The sequence below is a fragment of the Bidens hawaiensis genome, unplaced genomic scaffold, assembly GCF_021521415.1.
Source record: "Bidens hawaiensis isolate Kalapana, Puna unplaced genomic scaffold, B.hawaiensis_p1.1 tig00034202_1, whole genome shotgun sequence".
Lineage (NCBI taxonomy): Eukaryota > Viridiplantae > Streptophyta > Magnoliopsida > Asterales > Asteraceae > Bidens > Bidens hawaiensis.
This window is the reverse complement of record NW_027505311.1, coordinates 24,403-40,903: the sequence shown is the minus strand read 5'-3', so window position 1 is coordinate 40,903 and position 16,501 is coordinate 24,403. Positions and strand designations below refer to the sequence as shown.

Sequence of the window (16,501 nt, the reverse complement as noted above, 5' to 3'; positions counted from 1 at the left end):
ATGTATATAGTATACATGTGTATATAATTTAGCTAAACCGAGTTTTTTTTATTTTCATGAAACCGGGATGATAAAATAAGAATTTTGGTTTTTTTACTTTTTTGATTTTTGTGTTTTTATTTATTTTATGATTTTTTTATTTTTGGGTTTTTTGTGGTCCAAAATAGTTCTCATAGTTTTCAATTTCAAAAAGGTTCTCTCATAATCCTGATCCTATATATATATATATATATATATATATATATATATATATATGTATGCGTTATTTAAAAAATCATTAAATTTTGATTACATAAGTCAATTCATTAAATTTGATAACTCTCACATATGGCTTAATGGTAGGAAACTTGGGTTAATCTCATTTGTTTCACTTTTAGGTTGGATATTGACAATGAAAGATTTAAGCTATGTCTTATGCAAATGTTTTCAGTTCGAACCCTGAGCCCACACTAGTTTTCGTCCCACCGTGTGTTACGTCATAGAGTTATGCTCTTGTAGTGACACAACGATTACCAAGTGACAATTAATATTAAAGGTAGTCTCGCGATATATATTGATGCAAATTTAAAAATTCATTTAAAGGATGAGTTAACCGTTATTAAAAAGTTATTAATAATAACAATTAAGAAATAATATCAATAATTTAAACTTTAAATAAATATAACTAGAATTTTGCCATTAGCTCACCTCAATTTTTATTTTTAATTTTTGTTTTCATTTTGTTTCGGTTCAAGTACCATAGCGACCGTAGCTAATACTGACTAAATTCATGTTGACTCGCTGCTTCCGTCCAGGACCAACCGACGTCACCCAATTGGCCTAACTCAATTTTTATTTTTCTTTTTTGTTTTCATTTTGTTTTAGTTCAAGTACCGTAATGAACGTAGCTAATATTGACTGAATTCGCGTTGACTCACCGCTGCAACGCCTGAGTTATACCGACAATTTTATCGCGCAACGCGCGGGTAAATCAGTAGTTATTATTACTTATACCTCAACTTATTCAACGCTCACAATACTAAAAATATCGGTTCAAGTTTCACACAATCACTAGGCTGTTAACAAAAGAAGCAAATCCTAATTTCATTTGTTTTCTCAAAGATTTGTAGAGTGGGCCTCATCTCCCACATTATTAACCTAACTTGGATCTATTGAACTACCAAAACCTAGCCCACAATTGCAAATGTGAATGTTGGGAGTTTTTTAATTTTTTCTACGGTTACAATTAATTAGTTTTTATTCATTTTAATTTTATAATTGAAAATGGTTAAGGATGAGAAATATGGATCCATGGGTTGTTAGACTTGATAATATATGAAAAAAAAACTGATTTGAACATGACTCTTTGTTATCTTTCTTTCTCTTTACTTTCATTTCTTTCCTTAAGTGATACTCGGAAACGCAGTATAAACATGTTTACTACAATTTAAACATGACAACTTCATTAAAGGAGTTAAGACATAAACCCAAAACACACGCGTTGATTATTTTTAGAGGTTCCAGTCGAAATCCTAATATTGAGTTCGTTTATTTTTATAACTTATTGAAAAACAGAAAACACAAAGGAAAGAATCCTCACGCTGCCTCACCTCCAAGAGTGAGCTCACTAGTGACTGCTCACGAAAGCTCACTAGAGGACGGTTTGGTGCTTGCATCTCCAGCCTACGTGTCTCGCTCATCCTTGACGGTCCCAATGTAAAACAAATGCACTAACATGAAATAACTCTTAAGGATGTTTAAAATTCCAACTGGAATAAAAGGTTATAATTATAACTTTAGTAAGAGAAGAAACTGTTGCTGCTAACAAGATTTGAGATCATAATCAAGAGAAAAAGAAGGCAGACAGTAAATAGGAAGAACTAATCATCTCCATGTATGTACCAGCAGATTTCTTAACCAAAGTAGCACACTTAGTTGTAATCCCATCGTCTTAAGATCCCGGGGAAAAGGCATCACAAAGTTATTAGCAAAAACGCATCTCTAAAACCCGACCCAGATGAGTAAAAAAGTAGTCTTGATTCAAGCTCAACGAATTAATCACACTCACCTTATAGCCGTTTACTTTCCTAAAATCATACCCTTTTCACACGCAATTGCGATTCCAAATACGTCAAAAATTGTAAACAAACGCCCATGTTCATTTATAAATATCGATTAATCAATATACTCAATGTGTATATGAAGTAACAGATACAAGATAAGTTTCACTTAAATTCCTATGAGTACGTATTTTTATCAATTTTCAGCTTACCACATCTTCATCCTTTGGACAATTAGACCAGACTTGCTTCAGCAGTCACCACTTCCCCTCTTGCAGCAAGCAACTCGTAGTCCTGTGTAACATGATGTATCAGAACACACAAAATCTAGGCTTCTTTGTGTTTTATAATAACCAAACCACTGAAGAAAATTTATTACCTGTACAATAGCTTGGGCACAAAATTTTCCTGACAAAACGGCACCCTCCATTGAAGCCAAATACTTTTGTTTTGTGTAATCACCAGCTAAATAAAATCCTTCTATTGGAGATCTTTGTAACGGACGACAAGGTTCACAGTCTGGCACTGTTTTATAAACCGACCTGAAACACGGTCCGCAAGTATTAATACAAGTTTGTTACAGGTCAATTTGTGGTTCGATGCTAACTACTTATTAGACATGCTAACCTTGGTGTTTTTACTACATGATGTTTCAATATTTTTGCTTTGCTCCCATCTGCTGCAATTTCATCAGGAAAGAGTTTTGAAAGTTCACTCATTGTGGCATCAATAATGTCAGAGTCACTGCGTGAAATCCATTCTTCTGCAGGTGCAAAGACCAATTCCAACATTGACCGATTCGGATCATAATATTCCTGCATAATAAAAGCAATGTGTTTAACAAGTATTTTTGTCTTTTAAAAAATGTAATGTAACGGATGTTTATCATGTAGTGTGTCTACTGTCATACAAGTATTACCTTACATGTAACAGACATGTCAGCATATACACTAAGAAGAGGGCTCCTGGAAAAGACGGGGGTAAAAAGAAATAACTGTTAGTGGCAGTCAGTTATAAAAAAAGGCAGCTTTTTTGTGTGAAAATAATTAAATATTTTGCAAGAAATAAGAGATGACCTGCTAAAAAGAAGATGATCATAGGTGTTTTTTAGCTTCCTGTCAAACCTGAAAATTGGATTAATAATAAAAAATGAGAAAGGGCTGGATTACTATAATCTTATAAGGCTTAGCACTACATTGAAAGGGTGTCCATCTAACCATATATGAACGTTTATAACTGGAACACCAACTAATTTGTCCAACTTTTTGAAGTATGGAATCGGTTTCCAATCTTCGGGTAAAAGAAGCTTCAGAATGTCAACTGCATAATATAGAACATACAATAAAGGTTGTGTATCCCGTATAGATATATGTGGAAACTTATAAATCAAGTATTGGTTTAGTCAACATACCTGGAGTGGCAAATACATAAGCATCGCCTTTGATGATATTCCCGTCAGTCAATAAAAAGTTTTTAACAGTTCCATCTTTGTTTAACTCAATCTTTTGTATCCGTGAGTTAAGTCTAACTTGGCCACCTAGTGATTCAATATGGTCAACAATTGGCTGGCATAGTCTTTCAGGCGGGCTGCCATCTAAAAATGCCATCTTAGAACCATTCTTTTCCTGTTCGTTAAATTAATACCAAGTTAGTATAGAACAATAACTAAAAATCCAGTAAGCTTCAAGATAATAATGAGTTTACCTGAAGAAACCGGTTCAGAGCAATGAGAATACACTGCATTGAAAGTTCATCTGGATTTATGAAGTTTAACGCCTTTGACATGGCAATAAACACCTCAGTAGTAACTCGATCTGGTACGCCCTACACAAAAGAGAAATATGCAATTATTTTTTTATCAACTAAAAGGGATTTATAAAATATTACTTAAATGATTACATACTTGCTTTCTCATCCAATCTTGAACACTAAGTCCATCTTGAGCCTCAACATAAGCTTGTCCACCTAACATTGCAGGCAACAGTCCAATTGCAAATTTTACTTTCTCGGGCCATGTCAACATTTCGTTGTTCTTCAAGATAGCCCAAATTCCTGAAATAGCATGCAAATTGCAAAGATGAGACTTCCAGTCGGAAACAGGTTAGTTACTAGATAACAGCATACTTACCATTTAATGGTGCAGGCAAAACATCTGGAAAGTCAAACCGACTAAACTCTCCAGGCTTGTTTGGCATTGCAAATATCATAGAATGCTCCTTCCACTGCAATCTATCATTAATCCCTAGTTCCCCAAACAGATTCTGTACATTCGGGTATGCTCCAACTTTCAAGCAAGTGAAAAAGTTCATTAAGTTTTAAAACTAACCACCCGCTCCCTTTTCATTTACTTGATAAACAAATTAAAAACTTACAGAATATGTGTAACCCTGTCTCGTACCAATCTCCATCATCATCTTTCCAAGCTGCTACCTTTCCACCAAGAACGTCTCTTGCTTCTAGCAAAATCGGCTTGTGACCTGCATCGGCCAAATACTTCGCTGTCGAAAGACCAGCCAAACCTGCATATGCAAAAAGTTAAGAAACTACATAAAGTGTGACTGTAATAACTTAGGGGTGTAAACGAGCTGAGCCTGAGCTCGAGCTAGGCTTGTTTTGACTTACGAGAGCTCGAGCTAGAACTCGGCTCGTTTCAAGCTCTTTTCCTAAAGCCTGAGCTTGGCTTGTAAACCGTTTTCCCAAGCTCGAACTCGGCTCATATATTTTTTATTAATTATTATATACATTTTCTATTATTTTTATATGTTGTGAAAAGCCTTAAACGAGCCTAAGCTTGGCTTGAGCTCGTGTGCAGTACCATAACAAGCCAAAGCTCGGCGTGTGAAATTAACAGATAAAAGTCCAAAAGAGTGTAAATTTAAAACTATACAAGGCCCGTGAAATCTCAATGAGCCTAAATGATCTTCTCAAACAAGGCTTGAGCTCAGGCTCGATAAATAAATGAGCTTTATTTAAGGCTCGGCTTGTTTCAAGCTTTTTATCAATACAATCTCGAGCAGCTCGTCTCATTTGCACCCCTAGGCTGTATAAAGAATAATAACCAAAAGAAATAATAACTACCTGCACCAGCAATTACAATGTTTAACGGCTTAGCCGGACGTGGTGAAACTCTGAAGGTAGAAGACAAGTAAGCAGCTTCCAAGAAATGAGACGTGCTGTCAAGGTCTGGTCTTGGATAGTCCACGCAAAACACCTATATTATATTAATATCATAACATAATTAAAATTAATCCAAATTAGAAACTGTGTTATTACATACATACAAAATCAAAGTACCTTGAACGGACGGACACTTCTGTTGGTTGTTGATATAACTGATCGGGTACCTGGGAACCGGTGACCCATACTATCAGAGTGTCTAAACGACAATACATCTGCTGTTTTACTTGAGATGTTGGTACAATAATCTCGTGAAAGAGTCGTTAGTATAGAGTTTCCGGTGGCGGACACATTTCCAGACAGAGACATGTTATTGTTTTATGGTCACCAATTTACCTTAATTGAAAGTGAATTTGGGTGTTAGTTGGGTTGGTTTGAATCTTTGAGAATTGGGAAAGAAGAAGAAGATGATGATTAAATTTTGGGATTGTTTTTGGCTTCTTTCGGTGTTGGAACTTCGTCGGCCCTTGTTGGGAATATGCCCTCCACTGCATTTGCCAAATTGCATTTGTTTTATTATAACTCATGTTATATTTTTTTTTATCATTTTGGTGAGGAGGTGATTAAATAGTTAATTAGGATGTCACGGGTTGAAACTTTATGATAGGTAAATATTATTTATTCATTTTGGCTTTCATTTGTGCGTTTTGGCTATCGTATATGCTTTTTTGCTTCTATTTTTTCGTTTTGACTTTCATTTATGTGTTATGGCTTCTTTTATGTGTGTTGGCTTTCATTTATGCGTTTTGGCTTCCTTTACGCTTTTTGATTTCCATTTATGCTTTTTGGGTTCTTTTATGCGTTTTGACTTTCATTTGTTCATTTTGACTTCCGTTTATGTCTTTTGGCTTCTGTTTCTTCGTTTTAGTTTCCATTTCTTTGTATATCAATAAAAACTTTTTTTGCGTGTTGGGCTGGGTCTAAACCAATTTGAACCAAAAAAGATTTTTTTTTTCTTTTTTGTGTTACTAGAGGTGTATTTAGAGACACTAGGATTAAATTTAAAACTTCCGTAACTTAATTTCTACCAATAAGATTCTTCCTAATTTTACCTGTAACACAGTTTGTATAGTGTTTGTTGTTAATGTTAATTGTTAATATCTATCAGACTATCACAATATGCGTGTTGTCTAAACAACGCAAGTGTTAGGTCCATTTATTCAGTAATAAGGAGTATTGCATACCTTTTGTGTTGCAAAGATTTGTTTACACCTATTTGTGTTATTAACTTCTTTACCATTTTCGGCATTTATATATTTAACATTTACAATTTACAACTTTGTATCAAATAGTTGAATTTTGTTATACTATATATCGAATGTCTTATATATCATTTGTGTTTATTTTTGTAACTAGTAAAATGACATGTCTAACTAAAAAATAAAACCAAATTTGTTGTCGAAAAGCAAATTTGATGGAAATTGATTAATGAAATAACATTAGAAGTTCTTCTCAATCAACAAGATGTATGATTCCCACATTCAATTGACTGATTCGTGTGCATTAGTTTAATATACATATAAGTTGATCTCTAGGATTAATGTGTGATAAATGTAATGTTGGGCTAATGTAGCCCTTCTTGGGCTTTTTAAACACCATGTCATTTTTCAAAACTTCCTCATCATCTAGTGTTTTTTAATTGTTTTTGAGAATCTTCAACATCGAAGTGCAAGCTGACAACGACCAAGGGTTCAAGTGTCCCAGAAGCTCAAGTGTATTCCAATTGATGAATTTAGTATGCAACTCATTTAAAAAACCACTAAACTCAGATATATCCATAGCTTATTTGTTTTATTTAGAGGTGGACAAATAAACCGGTTAACCGAACCGACCCGAAAACTGAACTGAAACCAAACCGGTTTGAAACCGATTATGTAGAAACCAGTTTGGAATCGGTTTGTAATTTACTCCATCAAAACCGGTTTCAAACCGGTTAACCGAACCGAAACCGGCCAAAACCGGGCAAAAACCGGTCAAAACCCGAACCAAAACCGACCAAAACCCGAACCGAAACCGATCGTAACATAGTAAGAGACCGGTTTCAACCCAAACCGAAACCGATCATAGTTTTGACTTTTGTTGACCAAACCGAACCGGTTTTAACCCAAACTGGTTTTGAGTTTTAAACCGGTTTATGCACCTCTAGTTTTATTCTAGGCACTACCCATTAGCCCATTTAAATAAAAATTTTAATTCAATTAAAAGAAAACCTAGTATTCGGTGGTGATTTTTTTAACTCGCCCTAGGCTTCTTATTTAAAAAAAACTATATAGATTATCGGAGATGACCCAATTAGGTATTTAATCAATTATAACCATTGATTAAATAAGGGAATTCAATATTTTTGGTTCTTTATTTGTAGAATCATATCTTTATTAATCTAGTTATATATTTTACAAACATTATTTATAATTAGATTATAAGTTGCCCATAGAATACTTCTAATTCCAGAGAGGCTCCAACGTGACATTTTATACATATTGACCATGACCATTTGAATTCCTTAATCATGATTATAATATTCCAGCTGTTTGGCCTAAAAACAAAACAATATCATGTTCATGTCAATGAAATAAAGACGAATATTAGTGTCATGAATTCGGTGTGTAACAAAGAAAAAATAATAATATTATTTGTCTGTCCTAGTACTCCATACTCCATACCAAACAAAATAATTCATTCTCTTTCTTTCTTTTTTCTTTTCTTTTCTTTTACTGCAGCTGCTGCACCACCCAACCTATAATTACTCTTCTTTTATTCACCCATCTAATCATTCTTTTTTTATTTATTTATTTATGGTATGGAATACATAAATGAAAGTAGATTATCTTTCTGGTGCTTTGGATTCTTGGTGTTCAGATCGTGCCTGCCAGCTTTCCCAAGAATGAAGAAAATGGCTACCATACATATGTACACATTATTAATATTATTATACATAATAAGCTTTTAATATAAAATATCCTTCATTTATTATTTTCAAAGATTATCAAGAAAGTTAAATAAAGAACCCAAAAGCAATGTCTTTTCTTGCTTCTGAAAGCTTGGAGATGAGGCTGTTGCTGTTAGCCATTCTTTTGTTAACTCCAACCTGCATCAATGGTGACACAGATCCATCTGATGGTTTGTATTTTCTCCACATCTTTTACATTTTCTCACTGTTCCAAGATTAACCCTTTATAATGTAATAATAAAAAGATCTTTTGTTTGTGAAGCCTCTGCTTTAAGGGTGATGTATCAAGGCTTGAACTCACCTGGGCAGTTGACTAAATGGACCTCCAATGGTGGAGATCCATGTGGAGAAGACTGGAAAGGTGTTAAATGCTCTGGTTCAAAAGTCACAGAAATGTATGTTTCACCTTCATTCAACACATTCATACATTTACAAGATGCAATTTTTTTTATTTTTATTTTTTTTATTTTTTTTTTTAATTTTTGGTATTGTTTCAGTGACCTGTCTGGGCTTGGGCTATCTGGGAATTTAGGGTATCAGCTTACAAGTTTGACATCATTGACCAACTTGTAAGTAGAGATGTTGTTGAATAATATCTTTATAGATACTTGTATGAATCTGACATTGTGTTGTTAATGTTATGTGGTACTGCAGTGATATAAGCAACAATAATCTTGGAAACCAGATACCTTACAACCTTCCTCCAAACTTGCAGAGATTGTAAAGCTCTAGTTTATGTTTTTAAGTTTGTTTCAGATACTCATTGGTTGTATGTTGTAATGCAGAAATATAGCTGGATGTGGTTTCAGTGGCAGCATTCCGTATTCGATATCGTTAATGACTTCTCTAAAGTACTTGTAAGTGGAGTTTTAATCTGTTTAACTTTTTGGGCTCTTGTATCAGACGGAAAGTGTATGATATTTGTTCTATTTATTGACTAGAAATGTTGCTCGCAATCAACTTAATGGCGAATTGCCAGACATGTTTCAAAAGCTTACAGCTTTATCCACATTGTAAGCTTCCATTTCCCAATTTCAATCCTTTTCTATGTTTCAAGAATATTTTTATATTTTGGCAAAGGAAATTAACATTTTGTTATGTTTCAGGGATCTATCTTATAATTCTTTAACGGGCAATCTTCCTGAAAGTTTCAGCTCCTTGTCCAGTGCAACCAATATGTAAGTTTAAGTTAAACCTTGATTTTTCCTCTATATATAATAGGACCGGGCCGACTATTCCAAGTACAGTAAAATTTGGATTAAGCACACAAGGTAGGTCTTTCATCTGATAAAGATAAAACATTTGATTTTGCTTTTGTCTTTTTTATTGCAGGTATTTGCAAAACAACCAGTTTACAGGAACTATCGATGTCCTTGCTGATCTTCCCCTTAAAAACCTGTGAGTCCACTCTTGAAACCGAATCATTTGGTTTCTGTAAAACAGATATATTAATTACTAACACGTTTCGTTTCTTACAGGAATGTTGCTAATAACAAATTCAGTGGTTGGGTTCCTACTCAGTTGAAAAACATAAATCTGCAGTAAGCTTCTGATCTTTGAGTCTATATCGGTGATGTCCAACTTAAATGTTAAAACAAATAATTTACGTGACAGGAAGGACGGTAACTTGTGGAACTCAGGGACCGCACCCCCACCTCCACCGGGCACACCAGCTGGTCGAAACCGTCAACCGAGTGGCAATAGAAACCAACCTACCAACAATTCTAGTGATGGCGGCAAGAAATCCGGAGTCAATGGTGGAGCTATTGCAGGGATTGTGATATCCATTTTGGTTGTTGGTGCTGTCATTGCATTCTTTTTATTGAAGAAAAGATCCAAAAAACCACATACCGACATTGAAAAAATGGAGAACCAGCCTTTTGCCTCTCTCGCCTCACAGCCACAGGGAGTTCAAGGTACTGGGATACCTGAATTAGTAAATTACATCTATTATTAATGAAATATATTTCACTTTCTTGATATATTTTGCGCATGTCTTTATACTATGTTACATTTTTTTAGCAGAAATGAAGCCTGTTCCAGCTTCCTCAAAAGAAAACGTAAAAGCATTTGAAATTCCGTCTGCAATTAATCTTAAACCACCACCAATTGAGCGCCATAAATCATTTGATGATGATGATATCTCAGCAAAACCTGTGGTTCCCAAGAAGATAAGTGTAGCTCCTACGAACGTCTTATCCTATACAATAGCAGATCTTCAAATAGCCACAAACAGCTTCAGTGCCGATAACCTTGTTGGCGAGGGGTCCACTGGACGCGTTTTCCGTGCTCAGTTTGAAGACGGAAAGGTATAATATCAATGACTTTTGGTTTGTCAACATGGATGTCTTACTGAACCACATTTTTTTGTAGATTGTTGCTGTAAAGAAGATAAATTCATCAGCTCTACGTGGTGATTTGTCAGAAAATTTCATTGATGCAGTTTCAGATATATCAAGGTTACGCCACCCGAACGTGACAGAGCTTGTGGGGTATTGCTGTGAGCATGGGCAGCACCTCCTGGTTTACGAGTTTCTTAAAAATGGTTCACTCTATGATTTCCTGCACCTAGCAGATGAATACAACAGCAAGCCGTTAACATGGAATAACCGCGTGCAAATTGCTTTAGGGGCAGCACGTGCATTGGAGTAAGTTGTAGTCTATAATTAACACATGTGGCTGCATATTCATTTTTTTCACATCATTTTTTTTCCTCTAGATATCTACATGAAGTATGCTCGCCATCAGTTATTCATAAAAGTATAAAATCTGCCAACATTTTGCTGGACTCGGATCTCAATCCTCACATTTCTGACTGTGGTTTAGCAAGCCTTGTTCCAGACGCAGATCAGGTACGGTTTGGAATTTGGTCTGTTTGCCAACACTCCTAGTTACATTAATTTTATCTTGTTGCAGGAATTGGACAACAGTGCCCCGGAGGTTTCAATGTCTGGTCAGTATACAATAAAAAGTGATGTCTACGGTTTTGGTGTCACCATGTTGGAACTGCTCACCGGAAGAAAACCGTTTGACAGGTAAAATCCGCCAACCGAATCATAGCAATATTTCTGTGACAAGAGACTTGCTTTTAATTTTTAGTATATGCATATATTTCATGTGTACAGTTCAAGGACAAGGTCTGAACAGTCATTAGTCCGATGGGCAACACCTCAGCTTCATGACATAGATGCCCTTGCTAAGATGGTCGATCCTGCACTCAAAGGACTTTATCCAGTTAAATCTCTCTCTAGGTTTGCAGACGTAATTGCTCTATGTGTACAGGTATGTTTTATATCTGCAGCTTGTGCTCTTAGTCTTGAGATGTTATTAGATTAGATGACTGATTGTGGGTTGATGCAGCCTGAGCCTGAGTTCCGACCGCCCATGTCAGAAGTGGTGGAGGCATTGGTTAGACTTGTGCAGAGGACAAACATGAGCAAGAGAACAGTTGGTAATGATGCGCGTCACGAGGAGTCCTCTGAGCCTTGAACATAATTCTTTCCCAGTTTCTATTTATATTGTGTTGATTGTAAAATAGAAAAAGAATGTTTGGAAGTTGGAATTTGTTAACTTGATTCTTGAATTTGCCTTGTTTCTGATGTATGTATGTTATTCAAACACACCCATATTTGTTTGAAACCGAATGTAGTTCGCTTATACGGTTCTACATGAGAGATAGAGATGTTCAACGAAACCGGTTCCTGGAACCGAACCGGTGGACCCGAACCGGTTCCTACCCGTTTTTTGTAGGAACCGGACCCTATCTGATTCAACCCGATGATCCGTGACCGGTTCTTGCATTTCTGAGTGGGGGCGGGTAGGAACCGGAACCGAACCTGGAACTGGAACCGGTTCCTAACCGTTTTTTGGCCGTTTTTTGACCGTTGGGGTCAAAAATAGCCGTTTTTTGACCGGTTACGGTACAGGAACCGGGTTAGGAACCGGTAAGAACCGGTTAGATAGGTTAGGGGTCCGAGGGTGGGAGAACCGGTTCGGTTCCCTAACCGGTTCGAGCCTGGACCGGTTTAAAAGTGGGTTTTGAATATAGGAACCGGTTCCGGTTCCTAGTCTCAAACCGTTTTGAACATCTCTAATGAGAGATGTTGATCAAAGTGGTAACCTAGTAACACTTTTCAAAACCTAAACTTTTAATCAAACAAGGCATAATCAATCAATCAATCAGACAGAAAAACAAATGTTCATTATCAAAAAACAAAACAGCAGATCAAAGAATTCTGACATCTCAACAACCTTAAAAAAACACAAAAACCAAATCAGTTGTACGCCATGTATTTGGGGGTGGCACTGAACTTTTGGTAACCCTTGATGACTTTATCCACTGCATCAAGAAAATCTTTCTCGGTCACCGTCTTCCTCCGTGCGCGAATGGCATACATTCCAGCTTCTGTGCACACGCTTCTTATGTCCTCTCCTACAGCACAAACAGAAATGTCAGCTTCACAAATCAGATACAAAAGATTCAATTCAACACAAATAAACTGAAATTTACCAGTAGCGTTAGGGCTAAGACGAGCCAGAAGTTCAAAACGAATATCCCTTTCACAGTTCATTGTTCACGTATGAATCTTAAATATCTGTGTCCTACTTTCCATATCTGGAAGTCCAAACTCCACTTTTCGGTCCAGTCTTCCAGGTCGTAGCAATGCTGGATCAAGTGTATCGGGTCTGCAGATAATAATACGAACACAAAAATTATAAACCAAGATAAATAAACCAATACAATTATACAAACACAAATAAATTAAATGAATTTATCTTGGTTCGTTTACAGGCCTAGTATCATGAATAAAAGATATCAGATTGTTTTGAGTTAATTCTTCTCCTAAATCTTAGCATTCTTCTTCTTCACGTCTCTAACCCTATCAGATTAAGGTTTCGATTTTCAGTCATTTAATTATTGTTTCGTAGGTACCTAGGGTCCTTTTTAAAGTCAGTATACCTCCTTCTACAGCTAATCTTCGTTCATTTTGAAATCAGGTATTTTTCCCATTTATCTAATTACTTAACTTGCTGTTCACAAATATTGGTTATTCTGAACTAAGAAAAGCACGAACAAATTGATTGATGATCATAAATTTTAGTTTCAATGTTCGTTTTTTAGAACCATCTAATCCTCCAATTGAACGAAAATATTACTAGCTTTTGGGTCATGCTAGGGACAAAGGTTAATTGATAATACTTCGTTTTGGGGTAAAATCACACCAACAAATACATGAACAGATATTCTGACTATATCAAAAGTGCAGAGTAATATTTGAGCATTCACATGATGGTCTTCCTTTTAGCTGACAAACCATATTCAAGTACATGTAAGCATCATATTTTGAAACATACAACCAGCATATGTTTTAAATTAATACTTATACCTCCTTTGCAGCAGGTACTACGTGAACACATCACCGACAACTGATACAACTGATTGGGTTTGCTTCAACGAATAAATGACATAGATGGTCGGTATAAACCACCAACACATTACATAGATCCTAAAATACTTCCAGCTCCTGATCCGATCCAGTATTAGTTTTACAGTTTCAAAGTTGTTTTTACGAAAAAAGTTAAAGCCGAAAAGCCCACAACTCACCTGAAACTTGAGCAGTTGACTGTGGAATTCTGAAACCGATCATAAAAAAAAAACTAAAGTGGACCTTCTAATTACCGCACTTCAGGTTTCGGGACTGTTGGGTCTAACTTCCACAGTTTCGGTTGTTATGTGATCGAAACATATTTGATGTGGTTTTGGTTACATTTTGAAGAGACGTGGATCGACTCACTGGTAGACGATCTACTTTCCTCGGGTGTGATTATGCTATTTCACCGATGGTTCTCTTGGATCTGGGTTCTTCCACCTACAAAATGAACAGCACCGTAAACTTACCCCTCAGAAAGGGACAGAGGGGTCCTCTTTGGGGTAACCCTCCGGTGTGAGAATAAGTATTTGTAGGAGAAGATAATATTATGAGAGTAAGGAAATGGGATGTATTGCTTAATAGCTGAATACTCTGTAATTGGATGTTATTGTGTGTTATGATGTCTCTCCTTGTGGAGTTGATGCTGTATTTATAGTGCTAGGGTTTCCAATGATTGGGCTCAGACCCAATTAGGGCTTTGTTGGCCTCTTCCAGTTGCTTCGCGCCACGTGTCCTTTGGGACACATGGTGCTTTCTCATTGGTTATAATCACGTGGTAGCACATGGGTTTTGCTGAGTTGTCCACCTTTCATTGGCAGCTGTCAACATCAGCATATTCTTATTCCTTAAAAAGATACCTTCTGGAAGGTTGTCTGACGTGCACAATCAAGGTTGCCCTAATCCTGATTTGGATAAGGGCGAGGTTGATTATGTGCATGTGTGATATGCGCCTATCCTGAGGATGCGCTAGGTCTTCTCTTTATTCTCACGCGCAGATGTTTCATGCGCAAATGTGATATGCGCCGCGCGCGGATGCGCCACGCGCATATGTGATATGCGTGAGCATATGTGATGCGTGAGCATCTGTGGTGCCTGAGCATATGTGATGCCTGAGCATATGTGATGCGTGAGCATCTGTGGTGCCTGAGCATATGTGATGCCTGAGCATATGTGATATGTGTGAGCATATGTGATATGCGCCATGCGCATAGGTTTTGGCTTTGTGCCTTCATAAAGTCTTGATTTCAAGCCTCTTGTCTATATCTTGTGGGTTGACCCGCCTCGTTCGTTGTTGAGGCGGGTACATACCTCTTCAAGCCCCCCCAGTCTAATGTGTGTCTTGTCTCGCGCGAGCGAGGCAAGATAGATATTAGACTTAACAGTTTGCTCTTTTAGTAGGGGTTTGTCTTTTTCTTCTTATTACTCATCGTTGCGCGAAATTCTATCCTTTTGTTTGAAAACGAATCGTCCCTGTACGTGGTTGGTTGTTGCTGACATGCGTCAGTGATGGAGACGTGTCAGGCCTTTCGTGTGCTCGAGGTGCTACAGTTGCCTTTCGTGTCCCCTCACATGCTGTCAGGGACACGTGTCGCGCTCGCGTTGGTCCGTTCCTGCGAGTGGTGGCGCGTGAACTCTGGCAGCAGCTGTAAAGTTTCTTTTCGTGTCTCCTCACACAGTGTCAGGGACACGTGTCGCGCTCGCGTTGGCTTTCACCTGCGAGTGGGGGTGCGTGGAGTCCGATCAGCACCAATTTTTCTCTCTCCTGGGCCTATAAAAGCCAGCCCTTAGAGTTTTTTTATCCTTCATCTTCTTGTTTATTATTCAGAGCTCTTTTCTTTCTTTCATTCTATTCCGATTACGTGTCTTCTGCTTCCAGATTTCTGTTCTTTAGAAGCATCCTTTGTTCGTTGTCACAGTTGTATGTCTGATAGCTCAGACAACACAATCTCCCCCATCCATTGCCGTAGAAAATCGTTAGTAATGTCTACATTGAAGAAGACCGGCAAGGGGAAGAAGGCTGCTGAGGCCTCATCGGAGGAGGTAGGGAGGACCAAGGCCGTGAAGAGGTGGAATGAAATCCCCTGCAAACTGAGGCAGGCTGATCTTGACAGCCTTATCGCCTCTCAGGGTTTTCTCCCTGTGTTTGGCTGCATGTTGCCTGGGGCCGGGCAAACGGCGGCGGACCCGCCTACCGGCTATATATCCCTTTACTGCCATTTTTTCACCCACTGCAACCTTCGTCTCCCGATGACAAGGTTTGTGGGTGCGGTGCTTAGGTTTTATGGGATTCATATATCCCAAGTCCATCCGTTTGGACTCGTGCGCATGACTCACTTTGAGTTCATGTGCAAATCTCAGCGCGAGGAGCCCACCCCTCGGCGCTTTCAGTTTTTTTACAAGCCCAAGATCCAAGATTCTTGGTTCTCATTTGTTCCTCGCAGTCAGAAGGTCAAGTGCTCCACTGTTTCATTCAAGAGCCTTCATGACTGGTCTGAGAGGTTTTTTTACATCAGGGCTGGTGTGATCCCCATCCGCATGACCATGCGCGCGATCTCTTCTGCGCCTGCGGATGTGGGTGTCGTCAAGAACCCAACTGGCGCCTGGGTTAAAAATTTGACCGCCGAACCATCCCCCGCCAAGAAAATTTGCGAGGAGGCGCTGGTGGGGGTTGGTATGAGCAGGAGGTGGGCTGACAGCGCGACTGAGCCCGTGATCCAAGTTGACGGCTTGTGTAAGTTAATTTCATTGCCTTACTTCTGCGCGAATATGATTCTTTTTGCTGATATCATTTGACATGTTTTGTGCAGTCGTCAAGGAGTATGTCCACGCCGCCTATGATGAGCATATGGAGGGTGGCTCCGTCGCGCTGGGCGCTGGGGAGGTTGGCTTCCCCGATCGCTTTG

At 37.8% G+C, this 16,501-nt stretch overlaps 2 protein-coding genes across 3 annotated transcripts; one reads left to right on the top strand and one right to left on the bottom strand.

The window, feature by feature from the left end:
* Positions 1-2,117: 2,117 nt before the first annotated feature.
* Positions 2,118-5,573, bottom strand: LOC143612278 (15-cis-phytoene desaturase, chloroplastic/chromoplastic-like). The gene is made up of 13 exons (XM_077086299.1): positions 5,334-5,573; positions 5,118-5,250; positions 4,412-4,558; positions 4,168-4,323; positions 3,943-4,091; positions 3,744-3,863; positions 3,451-3,664; positions 3,257-3,359; positions 3,116-3,163; positions 2,959-3,004; positions 2,667-2,854; positions 2,419-2,581; positions 2,118-2,333 (listed from the first exon to the last, which is right to left on the bottom strand). The coding sequence occupies exons 1-13, from the start codon at positions 5,523-5,525 to the stop codon at positions 2,274-2,276; spliced, it is 1,719 nt and encodes a 572-aa protein (XP_076942414.1). The 5' UTR covers positions 5,526-5,573; the 3' UTR covers positions 2,118-2,273.
* A 2,474-nt stretch (positions 5,574-8,047) lies between these two features.
* LOC143612302 (protein STRUBBELIG-RECEPTOR FAMILY 7-like) lies at positions 8,048-11,818 on the top strand. Of its 2 annotated transcripts, none has more exons than XM_077086324.1 (16): positions 8,048-8,336; positions 8,429-8,561; positions 8,664-8,735; positions 8,821-8,886; positions 8,952-9,023; positions 9,108-9,179; positions 9,273-9,344; positions 9,499-9,564; positions 9,645-9,707; positions 9,781-10,082; positions 10,189-10,475; positions 10,540-10,814; positions 10,886-11,018; positions 11,083-11,201; positions 11,292-11,448; positions 11,527-11,818. In XM_077086324.1, exons 1-16 carry the CDS (start codon positions 8,234-8,236, stop codon positions 11,653-11,655), a joined length of 2,121 nt encoding a protein of 706 aa, XP_076942439.1. In that variant the 5' UTR covers positions 8,048-8,233; the 3' UTR covers positions 11,656-11,818. The 2 variants fall into 2 exon arrangements, with proteins under 2 accessions (XP_076942439.1, XP_076942440.1); XM_077086325.1 differs by having other exon boundaries at positions 8,049-8,336; positions 10,192-10,475.
* The last annotated feature ends 4,683 nt before the right edge of the window (positions 11,819-16,501 follow it).